General features: G+C 43.1%; 3 protein-coding genes and 2 non-coding genes across 7 annotated transcripts; all 5 read right to left on the bottom strand.

Annotated features, from left to right (window-relative positions):
* On the bottom strand, nt 1-4,516 carry LOC139375658 (L-lactate dehydrogenase B-A chain-like). The gene is made up of 8 exons (XM_071117465.1): nt 4,267-4,516; nt 3,640-3,776; nt 2,929-3,046; nt 2,614-2,787; nt 2,339-2,512; nt 1,964-2,081; nt 1,553-1,676; nt 1-716 (listed from the first exon to the last, which is right to left on the bottom strand). Exons 1-8 carry the CDS (start codon nt 4,319-4,321, stop codon nt 549-551), a joined length of 1,068 nt encoding a protein of 355 aa, XP_070973566.1. The 5' UTR covers nt 4,322-4,516; the 3' UTR covers nt 1-548.
* A 1,239-nt stretch (nt 4,517-5,755) lies between these two features.
* LOC139375640 (solute carrier family 25 member 3-like) lies at nt 5,756-14,120 on the bottom strand. Of its 2 annotated transcripts, none has more exons than XM_071117453.1 (8): nt 13,834-14,120; nt 13,260-13,430; nt 11,695-11,819; nt 10,015-10,194; nt 9,389-9,570; nt 8,142-8,314; nt 7,144-7,254; nt 5,756-6,510 (listed from the first exon to the last, which is right to left on the bottom strand). In XM_071117453.1, the coding sequence occupies exons 2-8, from the start codon at nt 13,408-13,410 to the stop codon at nt 6,350-6,352; spliced, it is 1,083 nt and encodes a 360-aa protein (XP_070973554.1). In that variant the 5' UTR covers nt 13,411-13,430; nt 13,834-14,120; the 3' UTR covers nt 5,756-6,349. The 2 variants fall into 2 exon arrangements, with proteins under 2 accessions (XP_070973554.1, XP_070973546.1); XM_071117445.1 differs by lacking the exon at nt 11,695-11,819 and adding an exon at nt 10,625-10,752 and having other exon boundaries at nt 13,834-14,115.
* On the bottom strand, nt 6,649-6,890 carry LOC139383701 (small nucleolar RNA SNORA53). The gene has a single exon (XR_011628774.1). It is a non-coding gene; the product is annotated as a small nucleolar RNA SNORA53 (small nucleolar RNA).
* Nucleotides 8,915-9,153, bottom strand: LOC139383695 (small nucleolar RNA SNORA53). Its single transcript, XR_011628773.1, has one exon. It is a non-coding gene; the product is annotated as a small nucleolar RNA SNORA53 (small nucleolar RNA).
* Nucleotides 14,121-15,198: 1,078 nt separating the features above from the next.
* On the bottom strand, nt 15,199-20,487 carry LOC139375628 (lamina-associated polypeptide 2, isoforms beta/gamma-like). Of its 2 annotated transcripts, none has more exons than XM_071117426.1 (6): nt 19,838-20,487; nt 19,273-19,390; nt 18,822-18,989; nt 18,446-18,558; nt 18,115-18,224; nt 15,199-17,492 (listed from the first exon to the last, which is right to left on the bottom strand). In XM_071117426.1, the coding sequence occupies exons 1-6, from the start codon at nt 20,069-20,071 to the stop codon at nt 17,075-17,077; spliced, it is 1,161 nt and encodes a 386-aa protein (XP_070973527.1). In that variant the 5' UTR covers nt 20,072-20,487; the 3' UTR covers nt 15,199-17,074. The 2 variants fall into 2 exon arrangements, with proteins under 2 accessions (XP_070973527.1, XP_070973535.1); XM_071117434.1 differs by having other exon boundaries at nt 18,446-18,549; nt 19,838-20,473.
* Nucleotides 20,488-21,545: the final 1,058 nt, after the last annotated feature.

The raw sequence follows: 21,545 nt of genomic DNA, 5'->3' as shown, positions 1-21,545 counted from the left end.
TTTTTGGAAGTTGAGTATTTTTACTTTTTTTTACTGTGTAGCCCAGTTAAGAGTGTAGTGCAGTGCTAGCAATGGAAAAGTTTCAGGTACATTTTACACTTACGTCATTTAGCAGACACTCTTATCCAGAACGACTTATGTGTGAGTTCAAACATTTAAAATTAATGAAGGGAATTACCGCAGGAAACAAATACACATTCAAAATATATGCATTCCCTGTACTGAAAGTCGTTTTGGATAAAAGCGACTTGTTTTCTAAGTGGCATACGTTATAGGTGATCAGGAGAGTGGGGCTCTGTCCCAAATATCTATCCTTCCTCCAAGTGTGCACTAGTTCCCTTAATTGATTTGAAAGGAAATTACTGATGTAAACTCGCACTGGCCCATGCCTCCAGCGATCCAATGCTTTTGGATTGTGTGAATCTAGATAAGATTAGATACATTTTGTAGATTTGAAAATTGTGAAGGAGTCCACACTTAAGGACAAAGGAGATATTATTGGGATGCAGCCTGGTGGTGAGTGGAGTGTGGCGCCCCCTGTTGTTCTGTTACACATCCGTCAGGTCCTTCTGTATGCCCCACAATGTGTCAGCGCTCTGTTTTAATTGGCCGATCTCATTATCTGTCAGGGTCATGTTGATCACGCTGGCCACGCCCCCAGCGTTCAGGACGCACGGCAGACTCAGGTACACCTCGTCCTTGACCCCGTACATGCCCTGAAGATCAACAGCATGGACACTTTGGAGCAGTGTAGGTATGTGTGTGTGTGTAGTTATTTGTGTGCATGTATTTATATCTGTTGTATGTAACACACACACACACACTACCGTTCAATTTGGGGTCACTTAGAAATGTCCTTGTTTTTGAAAGAAAAGCTCATTTTTTGTCCATTAAAATAACATCAAATTGATCAGAAATACAGTGTAGACATTGTTAATGTTGTAAATGACTATTGTAGCTGGATAGCCTTCATTTCTCAGAACAAGAATAGACTGACAAGTTTCAGAAGAAAGTTATTTGTTTCTGGCCATTTTGAGCCTGTAATCGAACCCACAAATGCTGATGCTCCAGATACTCAACTAGTCTAAAGAAGGACAGTTTTATTGATTCTTTAAATCAGAACAACAGTTTTCAGCTGTGCTAACAATTGCAAAATGTTTTTCTAATGATCAATTAGCCTTCTAAAGTGATAAACTTGGATTAGCTAACACAACGTGCCATTGGAACACAGGAGTGATGGTTGCTGATAATGGGCCTCTGTACGACTATGTAGATATTCCATTAAAAATCTGCCGTTTCCAGCTACAATAGTCAATTACAACATTAATGTCTACACTGTATTTCTGATCAATTTGATGTTTTTTTTAATGGATTAAGCATTTGCTTATCTTTAAAAAACAAGGACATTTCTAAGTGACCCCAAACGTTTGAACGGTAGTATGTGTATTGTGCATTATGGGTATGCGGTAATCTGTGGGTGTAGGTGTGTGTTTGTACATTAGATAAGTGTCTACACACCTTACATATACAGTACTGTGTGTGTCCTCCTTACCTTGACCATGGTAGAGACAGGGTGGATTCTGTTCATGTTCCTGATCAGACTCTCGGTCAGGTCAGCCACACTCAGGCCAATGGCCCAGTTAGTATAGCCCTTCAGCGTGATCACTTCATAGGCACTGAAAACTCACACAGTCACATTTTTAAATCTCAGTAGCCTTGCAGTTCGAGAAACAGGGGAGTAACCGGTGGGTTGCCGGTTCGAATCCCAGGGCTGACAGTAAAAATGATTGTGGAAGTGAGCAGGCAACCAGATTGCCGTTGTGACTTTGAGCACAACATACACACAACTCCATAACAGTGAGAGAGCAGAACTACAGAAATTAAACTTCAAATGACATTGATTTATGCCAACAGCAATAGAGATAACAGGTTGCTTGAATAGGACTGTGTAGGCCGACATTACCTGTCGACCACCTGCTTGTGCATCTCCCTCCAGTTCTCCCGGTCAGCATCAGTACCGATGTCAGGGTTCAGCGTCTGCAGGTTAACGCCTGCTACATTAGCTCCGCTCCACACAGGCACTAAAGCACACACAGTTAACCTAATTAACACTTAACTCCTTAATGCCCAGATAGATTAGCAGGTCTCTCACGTCTCACCTTTATCACAGTAACCCTAAAGGAAGGGGTTGCTACTATTTATAGTAGAATAATTCTAAAGCATATTTGAATGTTATAAAAACACACTTGTCCTGACTTCCTGAGTGTGTGTTCTTTAATTTGTCCTAATTATGCACCACACCCGCTCACATACACGCGAACACACACTGGACACTTACCGCTGGTGTCTCCATGTTCTCCCAGGATCCATCCGTTGAAGCTGGAAGTGTGGATGCCCAGTTTGTCTGCCATCAGGTAACGGAATCGGGCGGAGTCCAGGTTGGTGCCACTGCCGATGACGCGGTGCTTGGGCAGGCCACTCAACTTCCAGGTCACATAGGTCAGCACATCAACTATGGCCAGGGAGAGACTTCTGGGCTTAGGCTACACTGCTTTAACAAATAATTGGAGTCACTAACACTAGTATGTGTGTGTGTGTGTGTGTAGTGAGTACCTGGGTTAGAGACCACGATGATGATGCAGTGTGGGGAGTGTTTGATGATCTGAGGGATGATGCGTTTAAAGATGTTGACATTCCTCTGAACCAGATTCAACCTGCTCTCTCCTTCCTGTTGACGTACGCCCGCCGTTACCACGACGATGCGAGAGTTAGCCGTCACAGAGTAGTCTGGCCGCGGGAGACAAGTGAACAAGTTTATAACATATCAAAAGACAACGTGACCAATAAAATAGAGAAAATACATTTGACATGTAGAGGGTGGCCATCTTGGCTCTCTGGTTACCTAGTGTCCCATTGCTATAGACTCACCTTTGCCTGCGACTATCTTGGGTGTTTTAAGGAAGAGGCTGCCGTGCTGCAGATCCATAATCTCTCCCTTCAGCTTGTCTTCCATCACGTCCACCAATGCCAGCTCATCAGCTAGCTCCTGCAGAGAGACAGCCCCAACACAGGTCATTCATATAAGTAAATGGTAATATTATTGATTACATATCATTTGCATGTGTGCTTCTAAAAAAAACTATGTTTTATAAATTAGTTGAACACACAATGAACGAGGTGTTCCTACATGAGCAAAAACACAGCACAAAAGCATAGCAACAACCTTGTTATGACACAAATAAAAGAGGGAATGTTTGTGTAATACAGACTACTGAGAGATGAGTAGTAACAGGTTATACTGTAACACAGGGTGGGGGTTAGATGACAGGTTATACTGTAACACGGGGTGGGGGTTAGAGTAGACAGGTTATACTGTAACACAGGGTGGGGGTTAGACTAACACAGGGTGGGGGTTAGAGTAGACAGGTTATACTGTAACACAGGGTGGGGGTTAGATGAGACAGGTTATACTGTAACACAGGGTGGGGGTTAGACTAGACATGTTATACTGTAACACAGGGTGGGGGTTAGACTAGACAGGTTATACTGTAACACGAGGTGGGGGTTAGTCTAGACATAATACTGTAGCAATGTTTTAACAGGAGTCAGTCAACAACACAGAGCAGGTTTGGGTCTTACCCTGAGCAGGATGCTGACAGCACAGGCCATGCCCACCTGTCCGACCCCCACCACCGTCACCTTGTTCCTGGGTGGCTCCGGGTTCCCACTGACCAGGGGGGTCATAAGCTTCTGAAGGATAGAGGCCATGTTCAATGCTGGAGGAAAGGAGATGGGAAAATAGGGGGGGGGGGGGGGGGGGGGGATGTGAGGAGGGAAGGGGTTGGGTAGAAGGAGAATGTACCTGGTCAGACACATAAAATTTAAGTATTTTACATGTCCAAAGAGACACAATAGTGAACCCTCAGACACAAGCAGGACAAACACTTTTCCTGACCCAGCTAGGATTCATTTGGGTTTCATTAAATAATTGATGCACTCAAAAAAATAACCTGCGTCGCTTTAAAACGGCAGACTGACAGCACTGCCCTGTCCTGCCCAGAGATTAGAGATTAAGGTTTTAGACATTTGATTCTAGTCTTTAGTCCTGCATGACTTTCGCCTACTACCACCTACACACCATTCTTAAACACACACACAACCAACCATTCAATCAACAGAAACACCATATCACCGTGCAGAGCTTGTCGATCCTAGCAGGAAACAATTAACTACTTTAGGCACAAACAATAACAAACAAATACTTGCTTTGTTGGAGGATGCTCCGAGCTGTAATATATAAATACCACCATGTAATCAACATGTCTGACGAGACCAGAAGAGAGCTAAAGTGGGTTCTCCCTGCAACCACAGCACCTCACACAACGACCTTATCCTCTATCCAGTCAGGTCAGGAGGAATACCGTAGATGAGCTGCAGCACTACAGATTCGGATGCATGTGACGCAGGCCCAAAACGAGTGTGCACCACAGACTGTGACAGTGACAGCAGCACAGAGCTCTAGAATCGGCTCCTCCTCCTGCTTTACTCTGACCGGACAACGCTCTAGGTTTACTAATCGGATGCCAAATGTCTGTAATGACACAGGCTCCATCTGGTGCACCTGCCCTGCACCTCAGATGGCGATCTACATTGTGTATCCTCCACATACAACACCCGTTCTGGCAGTCACATTCTTTTTCAAGTCCCCAAAGCACACATACATCCCTGGGTCGCTCGTCTTTACGGTTCGCTGCAACTAGCGACAGGAACGAGCTGCAACACTCACTCAAACTGGACAGTTTTATCTCAATCATGGACACTTCCTGGCAGTTGTGGCTGCTTTGCTTGATGTATTGTTGTCTCTACCTTCTTGCCCTTTGTGCTGTTGTCTGTGCCCAATAGTGTTTATACCGTTTTGTGCTGCTACCATGTTATGTTGTGTTGCTGCCATGCTGTTGTTTTAGGTCTCTCTTTATGTAGTATCTCTGTCTTGATGTGTTTTGTCCAATATTTAAATGTAATTCATGTTTAATCCCAGCCCCCGTTCCTGCAGGAGTTTTTTTTGTGCCTTTTGGTAGGCCGTCACCGTAAATAAGAATTAGTTCTTAACTGACTTGCCTAGTTAAAGGTTAAATACATCTTTTTTGTATCCCTTGTTTTACGCCTCGACAGGTCCTTTGCATTTTGGTACACTAGAAGTACATTAACTTCCAACGGAACGCTGCATTTGCAGCACAGAGCCAGTTGCAGTGAGTACATTAGATTTGTCAAACATTTGTGTCAAACTGTACACGTAGACAGCTTGACAGAAATGGTAGCAGAAGGTGAATGTTGAACATTTCTTGCACACATCCAGATGATGCTGCATAGTGTTTTGTGCTATGACACTAATCATTGTGAGCGAGGCGTATTAGTCGCTTTGGTTTCTCTACCATAAGCCACCTCCAATGTTAATTTAGAGAATTTGGCAGTACATCTAACCGGCCTCACAACCGTAGTCCACTTGTAACCCCACCAGCCCAGGACCTCCACATCCGGCTTCTTCACCTGCAGGATGTGTGTGTATTCTAGGTAATAATGCAAGAATCAGACAAATCATAATAATGTTCCATTAACTTTTTAGTGCAAAAATCCTCATAACTAAACTACAACCAATAACAGAACAAGTAATGATCTGTTTAAAGGGGCATAAAAAACATCCCCTGAACTACAATCCAACATCAGTCACACAAATTTCAAAAACAAGGACATAAAATGTTTCCACATTTTCATTTATTTATTAGAACATTAACCAACTGTGGTAGGGTGTTAACCTGATGGCATGTGTTGTCGTCTTCCCTCTATTCCCCCACAGGAGGGAACCCTCCTTCCTCTTGACCAGTAGGGTTGGGTTCAGTTTCATTTCAAACAAATCCAAAAACTAAAATTTCAATTAAGAAATTATAATTTAAAAAAAGAAGTGGAATTTCAGTTTACTTCTGGAATCTAATTGAAATGGACCCCAACTCATGCTGACCAGGGCCATGTTCAGTACGAAAATGTTTTGGAACGTCGCATATAGAAACGCTACTAATAAGAGTCAACATGATTCTTTATTCTACACGTCGTAGCGGCATGTCTGTTCTACATGGCATATTTCGCTCTGAATGTAATATGCAGAAGTAGCTCAGACCAGGGTAGGTGGTCTACAGGCAGAACAAGACAGCTATGACTACACCAGGCAGATAGCGGTGTGCAGTGTGGATGTTAACTTAAGGATGTGTTGTTTGAAGGCCGCCATCTTATATTGCTGTTGATAAGGCCGCCATTTTGAATAGATATTTGTTGATAAGGCCGCCATTTTGTTTCTTTACTCTGTAATCCCCAGCTTCTTCTTGAGGGACTCGGGCATCTCTGGGGGAGGGGGACGGGGCAGGCAGAAGTAGACCTTGACAGAGTCGTAGATGAACCACTGCAGGGCGGTCAAGGTACCGATCATGATGATACGGGCCACCAGACCCTTCCACACACCTGAGGAGATAGAAAGGAAGAAAGCAACAGAACACAACAGTTTACACTCAAGTCAAAATATAATATTTTATGTTACAGCACATACATTAAAAAAAGATCAACAAATCAAAATGTCAGATGATGTAGGAGATATTGAATCATGTCCGCTCCCCAGCCTGTCTGCACTGGTCATTTTCCAGCGAGGGTGCCAGTGCAGGGAGTGGGCTGAGGAGCAGGTAGACTGTTCTCACACGCCAATGACTCAAGCACCTCCAACTGTACAGCCAGAAAGCTGCTGGGAGCGTCTGGGCTGGAGCTGCAGTCAACACTCAGAGAGAGAGAGAGATAGCAGACTCAACAGACCAGGAGCGCCCCCCAGAGGTGGATCTAAGGAGCGTGTTGGAAACCTCTTTACTACACAATACATTTCCATCTGAAAGATCCTACTGGCTGAGTCACACTACCGAGCCAAACCAAGCTGTACTGAGCTGGCCTGGTTACACATCCGCCACAGTTAAAATAAGTTGCTGGACAAAACAAGGTGAAAGGGAAATATCAGCGTCAACCCAGTACAATTTGGTATGTCTCAGTAGAGTGAAAAGGATATGGGGGTAAGGGAGGGTTCTGACAGAGGAATGCAGTGCTACTCCTCACCCTTGGGCCCGAGCTTCTTGAGCACTCCGATGGCGGTGCTGCCACTCTCCTTGTTCAGCACAGACACCACGGAGTCAGCAGGGTGGGAGACGATGGCACAGAACACACCAGCTGCAGGGGACAGAACAACCATCAGAGATGTGATCAGGACAACATAGAAAATATCAGATAAGTAGAAATTCTTAAATCGATTAAGAAAAAAATACATTTTGGATGAGTTATGGCTTCGGAGTAAAGTTATGGGCTACATCTCATACTGATAAAATCATTTATATGTTTAGAGATAATGATTAAATAATTCTACCCTGAAACTTAAACATTAGGGATTATAGTTATGTAGCATGTATAAGGACAAATTAAAGTATTAAACATAAATCCGACTAGGTTGGACTGGGAGAGAGAGAAATGTGTGTGTATGTGTGTGCGCCTAGGAAAATACAGAGAACAATTAAACTGTGTTTGAACCAACCTGGCTAGAACTCTTGAGGAACTTATGATAGCACAGGGAGTACTTCTCAAGGTTTCCCTAATCTCGGGGGAATGGAACTGTCGGCTGGGTAGTGATACACAGGGGTGAGAACTACGGAGAAGGATAAAACTCACCTACTGTTTGGGTGTGTATGTATGTGCATAGGATATCTACTGTTGGTGTGAAAGTATGTGCGTAATTAAGGAGCATGGTAGAAAATGGATGTCTTTGTATAATAGACTTCAGAGTACTCTCGTGAATAAATATTTTGACATTTATAAGCGGGGACTCTCGTCTGTTTCATTCAACTAGAATCTTACAAACTCTGGATTGCAGACTGAGTAGATTAATTGACATTTTTGAACATTGATAACGAAATTCTCATAACACATACCAACAGAAATCCATTGTAAAACTCATCTTTAAAATGATTTAATACCCAGTATACCCACTTGTGGTTGGAAGTCTAACCAAAACAAAACATCTACCAACTTCTTCAATCCGCTTCTCTTTAGAACCGTGGACTCACCAATGTATCCGGCCACGAAGGTGACGACCAGCTGTTCACCCTTGGAGCACTCAGCGCGGGGTTTAGGCACCACATGTTTGTACAGCAGCTCTACGGTCCTCTCAAAGCAGGCAAACTTCATCATGGTGTAGGGGATCTGCCTCATCCACAGTGGGACTACACCCTTGTAGAAACTATAGAGCAGCAGCAAAGGGGCAGAGCGTGAGTGACTTGTTTCCGTGTTATTGACCTCTACCGTAACAGGATTAAAAGGCCCAGTGCAGTCAAAAACACGACTGTCCTCTTGTTCTATATACATCTCTACACTAAGGTTGAAATAATAGTGTGAAAATAAAGATTTTTTTAGTGTAAGAGCTGTTTGAAATTTCAGCTTGTTTTGGGTGGATGAGGTTTTGACCTACCCGGTGACATCACCAGTCGGTACATTAGTTAATAAACCAATAAGAAAGTTTCAAACTGCCAATAACAGCTAGTTTTCACCTCCCAGATAGTCCTAACTAAATTATTGCTTGAGAAATTGCTCTTTGCTAAAAAAGCTATTTTATTCTTGACCGTTTTAAATGAAAGCAATCACACTGAGTTTTTTGTTTGACATTGAGATAAAAACAGCTATGTTGGACCTTTAATCTAATTCTGGAATAAACAACTGTTTTAATAGATTATTCCGTGAGCATATATTTAAGACCAGGAGGAGGCTTAAATTGGGTATAGGAAACAGGAACCAAATAGTCTATGACCCGTGTAAAGAAAAAGTTCATTAGGGACATATAAAAGCTGTCCGCTCCCCAGCCTGTCTGCACTGGTCATTTTCCAGCAAGGGTGCCAGTGCAGGGAGTGGGCTGAGGAGCAGGTAGACTGTTCTCACACGCCAATGACTCAAGCACCTCCAACTGTACAGCCAGAAAGCTGTTGGGAGCGTCTGGGCTGGAGCTGCAGTCAACACTCAGAGAGAGAGAGAGATAGCAGACTCAGACCAGGAGCGCCCCCCAGAGGTGGATCTAAGGAGCATGTTGGACTTTGAAACATCCTCGTCATTGAGGAGTTTATTCTAGTCATGACAAAACAAGGCCATATTAATTCAGCTGGTCCCAATGTGTTCCCCGACCCTCGGTCCTAGCCCTTCGATGGTTGCAGATCTGAGAGCACCAGAACTTCATTGACCATACCAACCCATACCAACATCAAAAGGGTTGGGGCTAAGACGAAGGTAGCCAAAATTGACCGGCTGATTCAGTAGGGATACTCACGCCCAGACTCCCTCCTCGGCGAACATCTTAGGGGCACACTGTCTGAGGGTGTTAGCGTAGCCGGGCTGGGTCTGAATACGCACTTTACACGCCTCCATTGGGGCCAGGGCGATGTCAGCGAAGAACTCTGCACTGGCAGACGCAGCCAGGTAGAGAGAGGTCCTCCACAGATAGGTGTTTTCCTGCATTTATCAGATAGGCAGGGTAGGAGGTGAAGAGCAAAATCACAATCTCAATTAAGTCTTTCCACGACTCCTCACATCTCACCTGCTTGCCTCCTCAACTGTATTGGAACAGAAGCGCTAAGATTCCTTACTTCCAAGACCGTATTCAATACGTTTTGAGAAGCAGGCGAGAGGATGCAAAGAATCGAGGAAAGATTCATTGAGAAAGAGCCGGTTGGATTATTATAAAAATGGGAGGACGACCTTATTCGTTGGGTCTTTCGCAATTCACCTTTACTCGATTCCTTACATTCACTCTCCTTGCGAAGAAAGGTCCAATACAGGGAATCAACATATTGGCTAAGTCCCCCCTACTCCCTGTATAGGGCACTACTTGTGTTCAGAGAGCGCCATTTGGGACGTGGACTTAGTCTCACTGATGAGCACCACTACAGTACTGACCTCTCCGATCATGTCGCTGTAGGTGATCTTGAACACCTCATAGAAGCCAAACTTGCAGAGACCCTGCATGGAGTAACCGATGAAGGTGGGAGCCCAGCCCTTAGCCAGCCCTCTCATGCCATCCTCTTTAATGGTGATGGAGAAACCCTTGAAGATGCTCTTGTACTTGTCTGGGTCCACCTGGAGAACAGAACCTACATTAGAAACCGAACTGATGTTGTTGTTTTTTTAAGTGGGGAAATAGTGCTGCAGGGTTCCTGTAAGGGATATGCACTCAATACTACAGGGCCATAACACACTCAATGTATTATACATTTATTAGAGTTGGGGTCAATGCCATTTCAAAGCAGGAAGGAAGAAAAAAAAAATTGGAATATCAATTGAGTCACTGGATTGAAATGGAATCGACCTTCAACGCTGCAATGTATCCATTCTTCCAGCGCAGCAGAGCACATTGATCAGAGACTAGAATTGCATCCCAAATGGTAACCTATTATCTACATTGTGCACTACTTTGGCAGAAACCCTACGGTCAAAGGTAGTGTACTATGTAGACTATAGGGTGGCATTTGGGACGCAACCCCCCCACACGACTAGCGGATATACAGACCTGCAGACGGCACTTGACCAGGTCAAGGGGAACGACCGCCGTGTGTGTGATCCCGCAGCTGAGGATGCCGCCGAAGCCGCACAAGGCATAGTATTTCTTAGAGCCAAACTCACAGCTAACGTCAGAATCTAGAGCAGACCGAACACAATACAGAATAGAGACAGACAACACACACACACCATGCTGTTAAGTCAACATCACTTCTAAGCCATGCCGAGTGTCTCACACCACAACGCGAGCAATGGGATTGTCATAATACGCTCTCTAGGCTTTTCTCTTGATTATGCTCTCTAGCACAGTGAAGAAGACACTCTCCCTGACACTGACTCATGTTTTTATTGTAAAAGTAAGTTCACACCACAAAACAAAATATTCAATAATAGGTGATTCCTCTATTCCCATACCAGGGTCATTATTCATTGAGTGTCAAGAGTTGTAGTGCTGATCTAGGATCAGGTCCCCTCTTATCAATGTAATCTTATACATTATGATCGAAAGGTCAAAAAGTATCCCAGATCAGCACTCTTACACTTCGTGAACACTGGCCAAGGACACCAGTCGTCATTTAGAAAACTTGTTCTGCAAGTATTATAGGCCCAACTCCAAGGCAGGGCAGTCCAGTTTTTAACAAGGAGGATGTCCTGTCCTGGCTAGGAATTTGACTGCAGTTGTTGCTAGGCTAAAGGTCACTGATGTTGAATGAATGTGGGTAGAGTATCAAATTGCTCTTAGCGGCACAGAGAAAGGGCAAGCGCCTGCCAGTACCATTTAGGGGTCATACCATAAAGTTAAAGAATGCCAGCTTCGCATTCTGTTAAAGCTTCACAGTTCACGTGAACTCTCATTTTTAGCTCCTAGGGCCTCAACAATACTAGTTCAAGCATGCAAATAAAATAACTGGCTGCTTCCACCCCACTGCATATTAGTGGAAACACACCGTTCCTGAAAATAAAAGCTATTTGGGATGTAGTCTTGTTTCACAAAAATACTGTTATCTGGGATGTCAATGTTTTAGTGGAATCCACAACACAATATACATGCCATGCAACCCGTGGTCGGGGGCCACAGACCTGCAACCTGCACTTGACCAGGTCAAGGGGCACCACTGCTGTGTGTGTGGTACCACAGCTCAGGATTCCACCGATGCCACACATGATGAAATAATGCGATGAGCCAAACTCACAACTGTCTCCCTCTGAGGAAAAGACAGTGAATTGGGGTTCTTTCACAAATGTAAGAGGGGGAGAATTTAAAAAAAATAAATAAACTGCAGTATTAGGCCTAGTCTTAAGTTGGGTAGTTGGTGCAGAGACCGGAATAGAAATGTTCAGTTCAACTCTGAGAGTGAAGACCATATATTTATTCTAGTACTGAGTCTAACTGGTGCCTCACATTCTATTCAAGCTGATACCTGAGCTCGACGGTCTAGCAACAGCGGGGGGAGAAAAAAAAATCACCTTCATAATGGCGTTACGGCTGATTATTCCATTTATATATGGGTACATGTAGTTAAAGGGCACCGTATCTTACATAGTACGCAAACGGAGGGTTGTAAACGGTAGCCTATCCGTCTATAATCTATTTGATAGGGGCTCAAGTATAACGAAGCCCAACGGTTCCCATTAAATCACTAACTGATAAGACTCAATGGAAGAAACTGTCAAAGCAAGTAGCACAGCCTAGGACCAGTCCACAATGAGACCTTCAGTAAATTGGTAGACCTCCAAACTCACGTGGCAAGGAGATCAGGTAACACCATGTGCAAGCCCCTATACACACACACACGTCTTTGACACTATTCTTTCAACTCAACCATGAGATTAGGCCCCCATGTGTTATTCCACTTATTTGCAACAAAATAAGCCCTAGGCTGTTACAGTGTTTACTTTGTAATTATCTAGCTACCTGTGCCAGGGCTAAAGACAACATGAGACCATTTAGGTCTAACAATATGATTTGCATTGTAGCTTTAGTCCTCATAAAAAGGGGATCGGGCCTTGGCAATAGTACTAGCTGCATTCCTTTTCTTCTTGTTTTTTTTTTATTATCTCAAGCTGACTCGATTTTTCTGCAGAGTCTACTAATAAGTTGTCATAGCTTCTGGCCTACTTTTTTTTTTTTTTACAAAACTTTGCCCTTCACAGTGTCCTCCATGCATGACTGCAAGGCCTTGCCTAAAAGGAAGTGCAGAGGGACTGTACAGAAGCCAAAAGCGAACTAAAAAAAATGTCTGATGTCTGATATTCAGCGATCCAGTCTTTTCAAAGGTTATCTGTACTTCGGCTATTGGATAGTATTACATCAAGAGAAATAAAAACGTGAGTTCATATTCATGTCAATGATTAGTCTGTTCTATTCATTCTATGTATGTGCATTTAAACCTAAAGCCGAAATCCGGAAAGATAATTTTAGAAAAACTGGGCCCAGACGATTTAAGCTTTATAGGTGTAATTCAAACATAGTCATTGATGTACACACCGATAAGTAAAGAGAGATAAAAGAGACGGTTCAATTGGCTTTCGTTCATAAACCCATAACCCATAAGTGGTAATATTAGCTATCAAACCTATTTTTTTAAATTCGTTTGAGGACTTTGTTAGCTAATATTAAATCACATATACACCACTCTTCTTACCGGCCACTGCAGCCGCAGCCAATGTGCGTTTTCTTGGTCCATGATCGGCAGTAAGACTTTGTGATGTCTCCTCGACTTTCTGGAGAGTGAAACCGGGAGCGCTGAACGGGTTCGATCGCGCCACCTGTGTCATTAACGCGTTGGGGTACATTGTTCCTTATTAAGGGATGGCTGTGGGGAACAGATAAAGACAACGTGGTTAGGCTAGCTTATAACCCCCCTACCCAAAAAATTGATTAAACAAATCAAAATGTATTTCGTTAGATTAGTTGGTCAACTTCGGCTTAAAATGACATGTCATGTAAGTTGTTTCAACATGTACTTGTTATTTTAAAGCAAGAGCGTTAACGTTATCTAGGTAAAGTCGTTAGTACACAAAAGCCTGCTGGCTAGCCCTGAGTGTTAGCTAGTTGCTAGGCTAGCTAACGTTAGCTATTCGGTCAACATTTTGTTTTTAGATTATCCTTGCTGGAGCAACCAATATTCTTGTCTTGAGAAATGTATCCCACATTAATTGTGTTTCTACGTAAACTATAAATTCACAAAAAAAAAGTTATCTTTATATGTTCTTTACTTCCACGCGTTCAGTCGCAAAATGGCGCCGCCGTCCTTCACCACCGGCGAATCGTAGAGACCTTCGTGTCTGGCAAGTGTCCGTCCTAACTGTGCAAGAGTCTACGTCACCTGAGGTTAGAGGATACGTCAGTTCCGCACTTTTGGTGTCTTTGGGTTGCGCTCTGTGGCGTCCTACCTATACCAGGCTTTTCTGCATACAATATGAAGGTCTCTGACTGCCCCAGGTGGCAATTTGTGTCATTTTTTGTGTTGTTCATTCATTGATTTGTCCTTTTCCTTTGTAACAGGCACATATTCAAACAGTGTAGTGAAGAAGGGGCAACAGCGCCTCTTCAACCTCAGGAGGTAGAAGAAATTTGTTTTGTCACCTAAAACACTCACAAACTTTTACAGATGCACAATTGAGAGCATCCTGTCGGGCTGTATCACCTCCTGGTACAGAAACTGCTCTGCCCACAACTGCAGGGCTCTCGAGGGTAGTGCGGTCTGCACAAGCACAACGCATCACTGGGGGCAAACTACCTGCCCCCCAGGACACCTACAGCACCCAATGTCACAGGAAGGCCAAGAAGATCATCAAGGACAACAACCACCCGAGCCACTGCCTGTTCACCCCGCTATCATCCAGAAGGCGAGGTCAGTACAGGTGCATCAAAGCTGGGACCGAGAGACTGAAAAACAGCTTCTATCTCAAGGCCATCACTTGCACAGAAAGGTTGCTGCCTACAGACAGACTTGAATCATTGGCCACTTTTAATAATGCCACTTTAATAATGTTTACAAATCTTGCATTACTCATCTCATATGTATATACTGCATTCTATACTATCTATTGCACCTTAGCCTATGCTGCCACTCTGACATTGCTCATCCATATTTATATATTCTCATTCCATTCCTTAGATTTGTGTAAATTAGGTATTTGTTGTGGAATTAGATATTACTTTTTAGATATTGCTGCTATTGTCGGAACTAGAAGCACAAGCATTTCGCTACACTCGCAATAACATCTGCTAACCATGTGTATGTGACCAATAAAATTAGATTTGACTCAAGTTGAAGGATGCCACTCAACACTCTTCTTTCACCTTTGAGTTGGACGCTCATCTTACTATGCATGAATGTTTTCAGTTTTTGTTGAAATATTCTCAAACTAGAGCGTCCTTCTGAGGTGTTTTTATGCACAGTGCGCGCCACAAGACTGTTAACCCGTCGATCTAAATCCTAGGCATTACCTCAGTGAGCCAACACAAATCTTCAAGTCTCAGGCAAGACAAGGGTTCTCATAATCGGTTCTCATAATCGTAGCTGTCCATCGAACAGTGTACAAACCTCAATAAAGAAAACCACGGGGAGACAATTAAATTACCACATTTATTTCATGATAGTATTTTAAATAAAAACAGATTCAAAATCCTTACCCCCACAATCCATCGTTGGGAAGCTAGCTGCCTGATCAAAGTAACAAACATTTAATCTTTAATATACTGTATTCACTGTGTAACCACAAGTCAACAAAGAGGTTCAGTTTTAGGATAGCATTTTTTGTTTGTTTTTAAAATGTCACTTTCACCTAGACAAAAGAACAACATTAACAATTCACATTAGAAAAATACAGAAAAAAAAATAAAATACTTATCTTCAACACTGGACAAAAAATGTCAACATCTTGACATCAAAATTCTATGAATGGTCAACATAAGTTAAGTTGCTATCAATTTGTTAAGTTGCTTACCATTTGTCTCTCCTCAGGCAATTGTTAGTGTTACCTCTTCTATGACAATGAAGTGTACATGAGGCAGAGTAAATATAAATTTATAATCCAAGTAACAAAATGGAATACATTGTTAACTCGTATATTTGCTCAACTACCTATTGCAAAAACGTTATTTTTCCCAGATCAGTAGTGTGCAGAACCGCTTAGAAGGGCAGTGTGGGTGCACTAAAAAAGACAGCCAGTCTTGGGCCATGTTCCTTAGGCAACAAACAGGGAAAACACACATTAAAACAGAGAGGATTATACCCATTTTGCTACGGTGCCCTACTGAACATGACCCGGTAGATGGGACTGGAAGATCTGGAATCTTTAGCACAACAAATCACTACTAAATGAAACATGTACGTAAACTCACACAAACTCACAAAGCTAATACTGGGATTTGGGTCACTGCCCCTCAAGTCAGGTGCCATCATGAGCCATTCACAGGTCAGACCACTTACTTAGTTACTGCAGCATATACCAAAAAACAAGCAATTTAACCAAAGAAAATCAGTTTTATAACCTTTATAGCTTGAAAATAAGGGTTTTTCCTCATACAGTGACGAGACCTGAAGTTACACTATTGGACACTGTCACTCCTCCCAGCACTGATCAGATTAATTTAGAGCAGATTAGAATAGACCTGAGCACCATTATTCTACCTAGCTTTATTGTTACTACTAGTGTATATTCAAAAACCAATACAGAAATACTTGTAAATGTTTCTGTAATTAATATCATTAATATCATTTCTTTGTGCTTGAATTAGTGGGAGGGCACTAAGCAGGGTTGAGGTAAATTCCATGTAAATTCCAGTCGATTCAGGAAGTACACTGGAATTCCAATTCTCTTCCATGCTTTTTAATGAGGAACATTTGGAATTGTTTACTTTCTGAATTGACTGGAATTGAAATGGAATTGACATCTACACTGGCACTAAGTGCTATCACTGTGCATTCACTTCACCATCAGAAAAACACCTGGCACCACAGACACTCCAAAAACGACAAACATGTCCTTCAAAAAACTACAACCATGCGTACGATTTGTCTGTCCTTTCTAAAAATACACATACAAAGGATACACAACATAAGACTTCACACTACGATTAAAAACAACGTCATAATAAAAACAAGTCTCTTTAGACTGTCTTGGCAAGACAGTGTTGGTTTTCCAGGAAGCTGGTGTTGGTTGGGTTGAATACCCCTCCTGCCCTCCTCATGTGGGGTGAGGAAAAGTGAACAAGGAGGGGACAGGATGATAGTCTACCAGCCCAGATTAAAAGTCAGTCCGTCCTCCAAGGTAGTGACCAGAGGATGACGATGGAGGGGGTGTGGTGAGCTAGTGAGGTGTGGATGGCAGAGCAGTGGCCAGGTGGTCTGTTGAATAACCGGGGATCTGACCTCAATTGGACAACCTGGTAAAATAACGGTAAAATAATGCAACAAAAAAAGAAAGCAGGGTGGAGAGGGTGCACTGCTTACCGGCCGCCACTCTCTGCTTCTGCACCTTGGCTGCTGCCTCCCCCGATACCCAGCGGCACAATCACATTATCGAACACGGCATCCACCACCTTATCAACCGTGCTACACAGGTGACCCTTAGCGCTGTTTAGGAGACCCTTGGCGTCGGTTAGCATTCCCTTGAAGGACTGAACCTGATCTGCATCGAGGTGCTGAATGGCGAAGTAGATGGACCCAGCTACAGTGACGAGTACCATGAGCTTTAATAGTACAGAGAGGAAGCCGGGCCTGGCCGGCACGTTGGAGCCCAAGGAGCTGCATCCAGAATAAGACTCTGTATAGATGGAGCGCTCCAGGAGAGACTCGTTCAGCCAGTAGTTGCTGGGTTTCACCGGTCGGCCCGCCGCGCCGCGAATCGGTCGCCTGCAGCTGGCGCTGGGGAGAGAGGAATAGAGGATGAGTTGAGTGACTAAAGTAATTTAAATCTACTGCTTTAAATATCACTGAAAAGTGATGGAATGGAATTTTGGATGATGTTAATTGGCCAGCCAAATGACCGCAAGTCTCCGCATTAACCATTCGAATAGCAAGAAATGTTAAATATTATTATTACACACATTTTTTCCTGTCCTCCACTCCTGACTGCATGAGCTACAATAGATGACATTTCTGTGTGTGCTGCTGCAATTTGCTTGTAGATTTCTATGTGTGCTTGTTTTGCTACAACACCTTGTTTGTTTCAGAAAGGAGAAACAGAGTTTCATTACGTTGTTAAGAGTCCATGTTAACGTAGAAACGGACTCAACCACGCAAATACCTAGTCACCCCGTCTCCAGTCAGTTTGTTAGTTCATTTTTGTTGTTGTTGCGGTCATGACAGTTATTTTATTTTCATGACAGTCTTCATTCATAACTGTGGATTACATGGGTATACAGTAATTGTGCCAGGCCTACTGGAAAGATAAGTACTTTTCCAAAATTATATTTAATCTTTCTGGAAAAAAACAACCATTCTTCAAGGCTACTTTGCTGATGAAGTGAAATGTCAACAGACTTACCTGATGCCTGTGGGTGAAAAGATCTCATTAGCGAGAATCTCTTCAACATTCTCCCTCGTCTTCTTAGGGGTCTGGTCGCCCGTTGCTAGGCTCACCTCCACCACCTGTAGCTGTGAACATTGACAATAGCAACAGATGATTGAGAGGCTGGAGTTTATGGATGCAAGATAATGTTATTTGCACATATTTGCAGTGAACTTTCTTGCTGTTGAAGACGAAAGCGGTTTTAATGTGAGAGCTCTGATTTCCATTGTATGTTTTAAGATGTTTTAATTATTATTTATTTATTATTTATTCTATATGGAAAATAAAGTTGAACTTGAAGGCTTACCTTGCTGCTCCGTCTGCTGCTGTTCCTAACAGTGACAGGAGTCTTCTCTCTGCTCCTCACAGGCTTCTCCACAACAGGAACAGGCTCTGGTTCCGTAGCGGTACCTATCTCATCTGGCACAGGAAAAGCCAACATGAGTCAGTGAGAATCAAAGCATCTAAACTGACAGTCAAACATCATAAAGTAAAAAAGATCCATTCCATTTCAAATCAGGGAGAGGACTGAAATTAACATTTTCCTCATTGCTTTTCAGTTTAGGCCTACTTCCTGAATTGAAATGGAATTGATCCCAACCCTGAATTAACTTTATCTGTATAGGTGAGCTGCCTAATTAATGGTGCATGTTCTTGTGCAGTGGTAAGATGATTGCTCTCACCTTCCTCCTTGTCACTGTACTGGCCAGAGTATGTGTTGCCGTTCCGGTTGCCATCTGCCTTGGCTGCAGCGTTAACTGTGGCAGTTTCAGGTGGGCTGGGCGTAGTCTCAGCTGCAGGTGTATCCAGTAGCTTCTGAAGCTTTTTCTCATAAAGCTTCCTGGTGGAGCCTGAGGGAAAGGCAAAGGAAACCAGTTAGGGATGAAGTGAACTGTGGATAAAAAATATATCTCCGTTTGTCTGAGTCTGTTGGTGCACACACTTCCATAGTCTCAAGTGGCTTCCTCTCCTCGTCTCCTTTCCTTCATCTGCACAGGTTTGAAAGAACTGACGAGGTGAAAGGAGATTCCTCAGTAGGCTTCTGCCATTTCGCTTTCACTTCTCTTCTCCAATCAGTGCAGACGAAGGAGAGGAGGACACCTTAGACAAGTGAGAGACATAAGCAGCACTCACCAACTATGGGCCCAGTGTTGACTCCATGCTTCAACAGCTCATCTTTTAAACTTGCATCGGTGAGGTCTGTGACTTCCACTTCTTCTGAGCGAGGCTTGTCTGTCTTTCGGGTAGCTTTCTATGGATTGATTATGGTTAATTAGATTATCTAATAGAGACCAAATATTAGCCTATCTAACGTTATCTACCACCTTGGGGCGGCAGGTAGCCTAGTGGTTAGGACTAGTGTTGGACTAGTAACTAGTAACCGAAAGGTTGCAAGATCAAATCCCCGAGCTGACAAGACACAAATCTGTCATTCTGCCCCTGAACAAGGCAGTTAACCTACTGTTCCTAGGCCGTCATTGAAAATAAGAATTAGTTCTTAGCACATCCATTAGAGAACCAATTCAAGGCATGAGTTGGAGGAAAAAAAAAAATAGTTAAGTGTATACTTCACGGAAATAACATCACATGGACAGCAACCTTCATTTTACAACACAAGTGATTTAATGCATTATGACTAAAATTAGAATATCAATTTACACTCATAGCACTGTAATAACATAAACATTTCATGACTTACTCTTCCAGATCGGCTCTTGTTGGAGACTACAGGGGCAGGCAATTCTTCATCACTGGAGAACGTGTCTACAGATGGTGGACATTTCTTGTTCTGAACGGTCAAATTTTTCAGGTACAACTGAACGTAGACGTCTTTCTTCTGTTCGGAGCTGGGAAGTGGGACATGGTTGGCCGTGAGCTTACTTTTGAGCTTATCCTTAGTGAGAACAGACGGATCTTCGAGGAATTCCGCCATGCCTGATTGCTTTCTTCTAGCTAAAAACTGTAGCTAGCAAGTAATGCTGAAATGTAGCAGTTAGCCAAACTCGGTCGCTAACAACAACAACAACAACAAGGAAACGTGCAGAGCTAGCAATGTCGGCAAATGAAAAGACTGGCGCCCAGCGATTTAATTTAGCTAGCATGAACAAGCTATCCGGTTTAGTTACTTTTTTAAATCTTCAGATATATTCACCTCCGATCGCTTGTCTCAGGCTGCGATTATTTAGCAAAAATACAGATGCAATTTAATTGTATATTTAAACTCAACAAGTAAATACGGATTTAAAACTATTTAAAGAACTGTATGCCCTATTAGTTAAAGCCCGGCCTATTTGAGTCTGTCTGTCCGCAGTCGTAAACCAGTTAATACCAAGCTAAGGCAACAAAGAGGAGAGCTATTGGACGGTAGACCGCAATGAGCTATAAACTAGATGTTGATTGGTCGGTCTTGAAAATAACAGATGCACCTGCCACAAAGAAAGAGGAGCTTCAACATCAGTAGGCCTAGTCAGCAGTCAAAATAGTATGTCGTCTGAATTTCTGCCCAGATTGATTTTTGGTATAGTTTAAAAGTCCTTTATAATGACATGAGAGGTAATTTCCAATTTTATAACACTGATGATGATGATGAAACTCTGCATCCCCATCTGAAGATGGCAGTGTTATCCACTATATGGTTGTCTCTAAACCAGTGTTCCGTGAGAGCAGCCCCCGAAGCACTTCACAATTCACAGACTATAAGTGACAAAGGAAAGCTGTTATAACAGTGTTACATTAAACGTTATAAACATTGTTTGACACAGGCGTACATAGGAATATTCTTAACATAATGTACACGCTGGTCAGATCGTTCTGAAGTATAAATGAAAAATTAAGGTAAGATAAGAGGTCACTCCTTATCTCACAAGGAAATAAATGCCCATGGCTAATTTGACCAGCTGAGAGAGAGCGAGAGAGAGAGAGAGCACAGTCATAGAAAAAATATTCTTGACCACTGTCTGGCTCCAGTCTTCAGGGCACGCCAGTTGCCAAGCCTTTAAACTCTGTGGTGGTGAAGGCCCTATGATGCCATGGCGACAGTGGTTTGAGGTGGCAGAGTGTTGCCCCTAGACCTGGGCTGCATCCCAAATGGCACCTTATTTCCCTATAGTGCACTGGAGCCCATTGGGCCCTGGTCAAAAGTGGTGCACTATACCGGGAATAGAGAGCCATTTGGGACACAACCCTGGCCTTTCTGGGATGCTGCTGCTACCGTCAAAACCAAGCAATGGATCCCCAGCCCACCTCAGCCTTCAGCCTCAAACCACACAGAATACAGTGCTTGAAGTTTATAGTTCAGGTTTTCCATAGCCGACTTGCCAATGGGGTGTAAGCATAAAAAATGTTGAGCCCTTGAGAAACACCTCTTAAGTTTTCTTTGTATGTCATTTACACAGAAAATACGCGGT

This window comes from Oncorhynchus clarkii, chromosome 2 (assembly GCF_045791955.1).
Source record: "Oncorhynchus clarkii lewisi isolate Uvic-CL-2024 chromosome 2, UVic_Ocla_1.0, whole genome shotgun sequence".
In the NCBI taxonomy this organism is placed as follows: domain Eukaryota; kingdom Metazoa; phylum Chordata; class Actinopteri; order Salmoniformes; family Salmonidae; genus Oncorhynchus; species Oncorhynchus clarkii.
This window is presented reverse-complemented; position numbering and strand designations above follow the sequence as displayed.

What these genes read in the sequence shown, in the direction of transcription:
- LOC139375658 (XM_071117465.1), bottom strand. Translation starts at nt 4,321, where the DNA reads ATGTTGATTACATGGTGGTATTTATATATTACAGCTCGGAGCATCCTC. An exon ending in CTGTCAGCATCCTGCTCAGG is followed by an intron (nt 3,047 to 3,639) that starts GTAAGACCCAAA and finishes GTCTCTCTGCAG; the next exon opens with GAGCTAGCTGATGAGCTGGC. An exon ending in CACAAGCAGGTGGTCGACAG is followed by an intron (nt 1,677 to 1,963) that starts GTAATGTCGGCC and finishes GTGAGTTTTCAG; the next exon opens with TGCCTATGAAGTGATCACGC.
- LOC139375640 (XM_071117445.1), bottom strand. Translation starts at nt 13,410, where the DNA reads ATGTACCCCAACGCGTTAATGACACAGGTGGCGCGATCGAACCCGTTC. An exon ending in CTTCGTGGCCGGATACATTG is followed by an intron (nt 7,255 to 8,141) that starts GTGAGTCCACGG and finishes TGTCCCCTGCAG; the next exon opens with CTGGTGTGTTCTGTGCCATC. An exon ending in CAAGAAGCTCGGGCCCAAGG is followed by an intron (nt 6,511 to 7,143) that starts GTGAGGAGTAGC and finishes CTATCTCCTCAG; the next exon opens with GTGTGTGGAAGGGTCTGGTG.
- LOC139375628 (XM_071117426.1), bottom strand. Translation starts at nt 20,071, where the DNA reads ATGGCGGAATTCCTCGAAGATCCGTCTGTTCTCACTAAGGATAAGCTC. An exon ending in ACAAGAGCCGATCTGGAAGA is followed by an intron (nt 19,391 to 19,837) that starts GTAAGTCATGAA and finishes ATCAATCCATAG; the next exon opens with AAAGCTACCCGAAAGACAGA. An exon ending in GTACAGTGACAAGGAGGAAG is followed by an intron (nt 18,559 to 18,821) that starts GTGAGAGCAATC and finishes TTCCTGTGCCAG; the next exon opens with ATGAGATAGGTACCGCTACG.